At 38.4% G+C, this 7876-nt stretch overlaps 1 protein-coding gene across 1 annotated transcript; it reads left to right on the forward strand.

The window, feature by feature from the left end:
- Window positions 1–6346: 6346 nt before the first annotated feature.
- LOC133696899 (wound-responsive protein GWIN3-like) lies at window positions 6347–7096 on the forward strand. The gene has a single exon (XM_062119193.1). The coding sequence runs from the start codon at window positions 6394–6396 to the stop codon at window positions 6985–6987; it is 594 nt and encodes a 197-aa protein (XP_061975177.1). The 5' UTR covers window positions 6347–6393; the 3' UTR covers window positions 6988–7096.
- Window positions 7097–7876: the final 780 nt, after the last annotated feature.

Raw genomic sequence — 7876 nt, forward strand, 5'->3', positions numbered from 1 at the left:
TAATATTACCAAGTTATCGACTAGACTTCATTCAATCACAATACTCAAATCTTCCACTTCGATCCAACCATCCTGGATCATATCCCATCTCATCATACAATATTTCACATAACCATACTTCATTATGGTTTTTCATCATTACATCATCAATAAATAAAACATTAACTACAAACAAATATAAACTCAAAGGATTCATATTGAACTAATTATTACATTAAAATACATCTATCTTTTAAACATGCATGATTATAATTACTAAGTATTCTTTTCGAATAGTTTTCTAATATTAGTTCCTTATTCATACTTTCTAAATGTATAAATACCAAAAGCAAATATCTTTAGGATACATATATTAAAATCTATATATAATACAAATTACATATAAAGCAAAAGATATTACATCCCACAAAATAAACAAATTTAAACACAAAGCTAATATTTAACGCTCCACATCACCTTGTGAAAAACCTATATACATAACATTAATAAGAAATAAGGAAGATAGCACATTAAAAATGATAAAGCTATTATGTTCACAATTCTTCAAAATATATCAAATTGTCTTTCATCGCTAACTTACTACATATCAACATTAATAACCCATTCATAATTTATTAATCCTATACTTATAGGACCTCTACAATCAACACTCATTGCTTAATTTTTAATTTTGTAATCCACAATTAATCCATCATATCTGTCATGGAAACAACAAGATCAATTGATTATAAGTGCCATTCTGTCATCTTTGTCTACTGAAGTGTTACATCTTGCCATTGATTGCCAGACATCTCATGCGTTGTGGACGACTCTTACCACTGCCCTTGCTTCACCATCTAATTCACGAATAATGCAGCTTCATGGTTCTTTCCAAGACTTAAGGCAGAATGATAGCACTGTCAGTGCTTATTTGCAGCAAGCTAAGATGCTATTTGATGAGCTTGCTGCTGCCGGCAGACCACTGTCCATGGAAGATTTTAACCTCTATGTATTCCGTGGATTGAGAGGAGAGTTTCAGGATCTAGTTACCACCCTCTCCACTAGAGCAGAACCTGTTTCGTACACTGATCTACACAGTCTTCTTCTCACACATGAGTTTCTGCATAAAGCTTCTCTTCAACCTGTTGTGGCAGCCCCACTACTGCCAACACCATCTCAGCCTCCCTCAGCCTTCTTCTCACAGCGTCAACCATGGTCTCCAGGTAACCACTATAACCAAAATTCTGGTCGCAGGGGTCGCTTTCGTGGAGGATGGAAGACTCATAATCGTGGCTATCTCAATCATGGTTCTCACGGGTATAACTCTGGTCAGAATATTCACAGTAATGGTTTTGGGTCTGGACAGAATTTTGGGCAACAAGGAAATCGTTTTGGGGGCTCCAGTCAGTGGTCAAATTCGCGAAAAATAAAATGCCAACTCTGCTATAGTTTTGGGCATTCAGCGCAGCAATGCCCCCAACTATCCAATCATAATACGCAAGCCAATGCTAATCTGGTGTGTCATACTCAATCTGAAAATACTCCTATTACTTGGTTTCCTGATACAGGTGCTAATCAGCATGTGACACCCGACATTTCAAATATGGTGAGCTCAGAACCTTATACCGGCACTAATAAACTACATGTTGGAGATGGTAAGGGCCTGACTATCTCTCATATTGCTCATTCTAAAATGCACGCACCTAAACATACATTCACTTTATCCAACATTCTACACGTACCTCACATTAAAAAGCCTTTGTTATCTGTTCAGAAGTTCTGCTTAGAAAATAATGTGTTTTTTGAATTCCATTCATTTGTGTTTTATGTTAAGGACCTCATCACCAAGACGGTGCTTCTTTCCGGTCATAGTAGAGATGGTCTTTACATTATGTCTGAGTCCTCTGCCACCTCGTTGCCTCAAGCTTTCTTGACTGCACGTCGATCCACTTCTGCTGATGTCTGGCACCGTCGACTTGGGCATCCTAGTTCACGGATTTTAAGATTATTAGTATCCAATAAAAAAGTGTCATGTACGTCAAAACAATTTCATTTTGACTGTCAGGCTTGTCCTTTAGGAAAATCATCGCGTCTGTCTTTAGGACCCATGGGTCACAAAACGTCGGCTCCTCTTGAATTAATTTATAGTGATGTTTGGGGACCTTCTCCCATGTTGTCCTCTGATGGTTTTCGGTATTTTGTTATATTTGTTGATGCCCATACGAAGTATATTTGGTTGTTTCTGTTAGTTGCAAAATCTGATGTTTTCACTATTTTTCATCAATTTCAAACTCAAGTTGAGCGTCAGTTTTCTGTTAAAATTAAATCTGTTCAAACAGATTGGGGTGGCGAGTATCGAAAATTAAATACATTTTTCAAATCTATTGGCATTCACCATCGTTTGATCTGCCCACATACTTATGAACAAAATGGCATGGTTGAACGCCGACACCGCCATATTGTTGAAACCGGTCTTACGCTTCTAGGTCAATGTAAAGCCCCTCTAAAATTCTGGTGTTATGCATTTGAAACTTCTGTTTATTTAATAAATCGTATGCCAACTCCTGTTCTTAATTACAAGTCACCTTTTGAATGTCTTTTCCGGTCGGCTCCTGACTATAGTTTTCTTCGTACTTTTGGGTGTCTCTGCTTTCCTTTTCTTCATCCTTATAATGTCCATAAACTCAATTTTTGTTCCTCTCCGTGTGTCTTTCTTGGTTACAACACCTCCCACTTAGGTAATCGTTGTCTCGATTTATCTTCCAATCGTATTTATATGGCCCGTCATGTCCGATTCCACGAACACACTTTCCCTCTAGCAACTTCTGAACAAAATAACTCTCCCTCACCATCAACCACAAGCACATTTCTACCTCCACTATTTCCCACACTCCCTCAGCCCTCTTCTTTTTTATCACCGTTTCCTGCCTCTGTTTCCCCTGCCCCACCTACATCCCCTGCACCAGCCCCTGTTTTGACTCCAATTATGAGCGCTAGTCCGCCCCTTTTATCTCCACATGCATCTCTTTTTGTTGATCAGTGTCCAGGTACAGGTGTGGCTCCAGCATCTCATCCTGCTTCACCAAAATCAGTAGCGTTGCAACAACCTTCTCCCGTGTTGACTTCCCCACTGCTGCACACTTACTCTCGGGCTGGTTCAGACTTGGCCAGTTCCCCAACAGGTCTCCCTACTGTTTCTCCTCCTGCATTGAATTTAGTCATTGATCTCTTGCATTTTGATCTTCAGCAGGTCTCAGACAGTGATGTTTCAACATCTCCTCCTTTAGCCCCTCGCCAGCACACTATGGTCCTTAGGCCACGAAAAGCCAAGACAGCCAATATCAGTGTCACCTCTGCTCTGGAGCCTTCCTCTTCCTCTACTCATGAACAGTCCATATTCCAGGAGGCACAACGTTCATTGCCCTGGAAACAAGCTATGCAAGAGAAAATCCAAGCTTTGCATGATAATGGTACATGGACCCTAGTCCCATACCATTCCTCTATGAACTTGGTTGGCAGTCGATGGGTTTATAAAATCAAACGGCGTGCCGATGGTAGTATTGAGAGATACAAAGCCCGGCTGGTGGCTCGGGGGTTTACTCAGCAAGAGGGGATTGACTATTCCGAGACATTTAGTCCTGTAATCAAGCCTACAACTGTCCGGCTAGTACTCACAATTGCTATCTCGAATGGGTGGTCGCTCAATCAATTGGATGTTCACAATGCTTTCCTAAATGGCATCCTTCAGGAAGAGGTATACATGGATCAACCCCCTGGTTTTGTTCATTCTGATTTTCCTACTCATGTGTGTCGTCTTCATAAATCCTTATATGGTCTTAAGCAAGCACCTCGGCCCTGATACAAACGATTAAGTGATTTTCTGCTCTCTATTGGTTTCCAAGCCTCCAAGGCTGACACTTCTCTGTTCATCCTCTCCTATGATGGTGCTCTATTTTATTTACTTGTGTATGTTGATGATATTTTGTTGACTGGGAGCAATTCTGAGTTACTCTACAAACTGATTAATTTACTGAGGTCAGAATTCAAGCTTCAGGATTTAAGTGTGGTGCACTATTTTTTGGGCATTGAAGTAAAGCCCACCTCTATGGGCATTCTACTGAGTCAACAGAAATATGCTACTGATATCATTAGACGAGCAGGTATGTCATCCTGTAAACCGGTTGACACTCCTTCATCCCCTTCCTCTGCATTGACCACCCTGTCAGGTTCCCCGTACTCTGATTCCACCAAGTATAGACAGATTGTCGGTGCTTTACAGTATCTTACCTTTACCAGACCTGATATCTGTTATGATGTCAATAAGGTATGTCAGTTTATGCACGCTCCCACTGAGGACCACTGGGCGGCTGTTAAACGTATTTTACGGTATCTTCAGGCTACAACATATTATGGTTTACATGTTACTCGAGGATCTCCTCTATCCCTCCATGGCTTTACTGATGTAGATTGGGTTGGTAGTGTTGATGATCGGAAATCTACTAGTGGTTATCTGGTATATCTCGGGAATACTCCTATCTCTTGGAAATCAGGAAAACAACGTACTGTTGCTAGATCCTCCACAGAAGCCGAATATAAGGCCTTAGCTGATGGCACCGCTGAAATCCTATGGCTTCGTTCGTTATTGTCAGAACTCTAGCTTTCCTCTCCACCTATGACTACTTTGTGGTGTGATAATTTAGGGGCAACGTTTCTGTCAGTAAATCCTGTCTTTCATGCTCGTACTAAACATGTTGAGGTTGACTACCATTTTGTTCGTGATCGAGTTGCTAAGAAGGAGATTCAAGTCCGGTTCATCTCTTCGAAGGATCAACTAGCCGATGTCCTTACCAAACCTCTATCGTCTACACTGTCTGCGTATTTTCGATCCAAGCTTCGAGTGGAGTCTCCCTCTTCAGCTTGAGGGGGCGTATTACGGAGAACTTATCATATACATAGTGTAATTATCTTGTGTAGTGTTTTCCACCATTACTATTGTACACAACCCTAAACATATATATATATATATATATATATACACACACACACACACAAAGGATGACTGCTACATACGCATCTATCACTATTTCATCATCTCTTTCATTCATTAACTATAGAAAACCTTGTGCAACTTGATTGAAGAGTATATATTAGGGTTCTTTAAATTGAATCTTCAACTTTTTCTGGAAAAAAAAACTTACTCATTATGATCCTTATGGATAGTTCATATATTATGTGAATCTTCTCAACTACAATACATGTAGAAAACTATTTAATCAGCAAGAGTAAAACAAGTTTTGGCGGATGGCTAAGTAAGCAAAGTGGTCCCGAAACTTTTAACCTTTACAAAAATTATTTATGTTGTAGTCAGCATGCACAAGTTTGAATTAATATTAGGTGACAAATAATACAAATCCTTTCTCACTATATATATAGCAGTACCTATCTTAAAATAAGATGAGAAATATTTATTATTTTCTTCGAAAATGAGATGAGGAAATATTTGAATTGATGGAATCTTATAAACTATTAAGCACGAGTAAATAAAGTGGTCCAAAAGCTCAAAACCTAAACGACAACTCTTTGCCGCAGGACTATAATTTGTAGTTTTGTCGACCAACAGGTGCACGCATAATTATTATAACGAATAATCCAAATGTTTGCACTCTTTCAACACATGAACTAGAAGACAAAATATTGGGATAACTAATACTGATCTTAACAATGAAGATCACTAAATTTCTATCAAAACAATAAATTTTTAAATATCGTATAGTTTTTAGTGCAAGAAAATAGGAATATATTTTTTTGACAATTTATAAAAAAATCTTCATTTTGTACTAGGACATGTAATCTCATTTTAAATGACCGATTCCAAGCTTCACAACTTCAATTTTATTTGGAAGGTTTAATTAGTAGTTTTAATTGAAGTTATTTATAGAATAGACTCTTTCGTTTATTTTCGAGTTGTCAAGCTCACCAATTATTACACACGATTAATGATTAAAACAATTGTCGTTTCAAAAGAATATAGTTTATTTAATTTTATTTAATAAATTTAAATTTTTTAAGTTTATTGATCAGATCAATTATAACATTTTAAGCAAACTCCTTGCCATGGGACTATAATTTCTACTCAGCACGAGTAAAACACTATTGTGGGATAAATCAAGTAAGCAAGAGGCAAGAGCTCAAAACCTACACGACAACTCTTTGCTAAAGGACTATAGTTTGTAGTTTTGTCGAAGGTCGGCACGAGTAAAACACTATAATTTATATTTTTGTGGAATTTTTTAATTAATTGTAACAAATAATAAAAATGCTCGCTCCATATAAATATATGCTCTCCATGCGTTGTTTCAACACAAGATCAACAAGACACAATACTGAGATAACTAATACTCATATTCAAAAAATATGGAGATCACTAAATTTCTAGGGTTCTCCTTCCTTCTCTTTGCCTTCGCAGCAACTTCATTTCCTGAGGCCGTTCATGCCAAAGATGCTGCAGCAGTGCTCGATGTCTTCGGTCATGAGGTGCAAGCTGGTGCTCGTTATTTAATCGTAGCCCCCTCGACTGACAATACAACAACTCTTGCGGTCACCGCGACTAGCAAGATCATATGCAATTCAGATGTTATACTTTCCACTTTGAACGAGAGCCTCCCAATAACATTTTCACCTGCTATAAAATCCAACGATGGTGTCATCCGTGAAGGCTCTTATCTAAATGTGAACTTTGAGGCACCCTCATGTAGGATGGCGGGCGTGACAACGATGTGGATGATTGAATCGGAAGGATTGATTGTGACCACAGGAGGTGTTGATAGATTGAATCGGTTTAAGATCACCAAGTATGAAGGTGATAATAGTTTTTATCAGCTTTCTTTTTGTCCAATGTCCGAACCCTTCTGTGAATGCTCATGCGTCCCAGTCGGCGTCAACAGTGACAAGCACTTGGCTCCCAATGTCGGCCCTCTTCTTGTGATGTTCGAACCAGATGCGTATTGATATTATCTACTGCAATTCTGTATGAGGGAGTACGAGTGCCTACTATCATGTATTGGGCATAAATAAAACTAAAATAAATAAGAAGCTTTTTAGCTTTGGCTTTTCCTTAGTTTTCATGGCGTCTCACTAAAGAATATGATTCACCACTAATTTTATATTTCTCAAGTGTGACTGGTCAATTAATCAATTTTAACCAATATCTGAAATTTATTAAAATCGACATATTTTGATGTGCACAAACCTTCTCCCACTCGGTTCCTTTTGCGAGAAATGAACAAGTCCTTAACCTCTCCAAATTTAATGAAGGATCTTCTTAGGGGTTGATACTGAAGCTAGCAAGGAAATCTTTCAAAGCATATCTTCACAGATTCAAAACATGGTTTGGATTGGTGTTGGTAGGTGAAAGGTGATCTTTTTGTGAAGGTCAGAGTCTAGGGTCTTAGATAGGGGTGGTAATATGGTGGTGATGAGGTAAATGGCTTGAAAGAAGTTGCTGCTGTAGTTTCAAAGAAGTTGCCGCTGTTGGAGAGGTCTGCTACAAGCTGCTGCTGATGGCGTGGAAGGGGATGCTGCTGCAACAATGATTTTAGTGAGTATAGAGAAGCATCTCAACCCAAAAGGTTAAGATGTTAGATGAGGTTCAAGAATAATTTTATAGTACTCTCTAATACATCCCCTCAAATAAAAAAATTTTGGGCTTAAAACTTGTATAGATTCATACTACTTTCTGCGTTATTTTTTATCAAATAAAAAAAAGATGATGAAATTCGAACTCGTAATCACTTAAGTAGATTAGTGGTAGGATCCGTTGGTCTTGTTTTGCAGACCGGGTCAGGAGACGGCTCACCTCTAAATTATGGTTTATATATCAACAAATAACTAGTCAGTA

The sequence above is a fragment of the Populus nigra genome, chromosome 6 (assembly GCF_951802175.1).
Source record: "Populus nigra chromosome 6, ddPopNigr1.1, whole genome shotgun sequence".
NCBI lineage: Eukaryota > Viridiplantae > Streptophyta > Magnoliopsida > Malpighiales > Salicaceae > Populus > Populus nigra.

What these genes read in the sequence shown, in the direction of transcription:
- LOC133696899 (XM_062119193.1), top strand. Translation starts at nt 6,394, where the DNA reads ATGGAGATCACTAAATTTCTAGGGTTCTCCTTCCTTCTCTTTGCCTTC.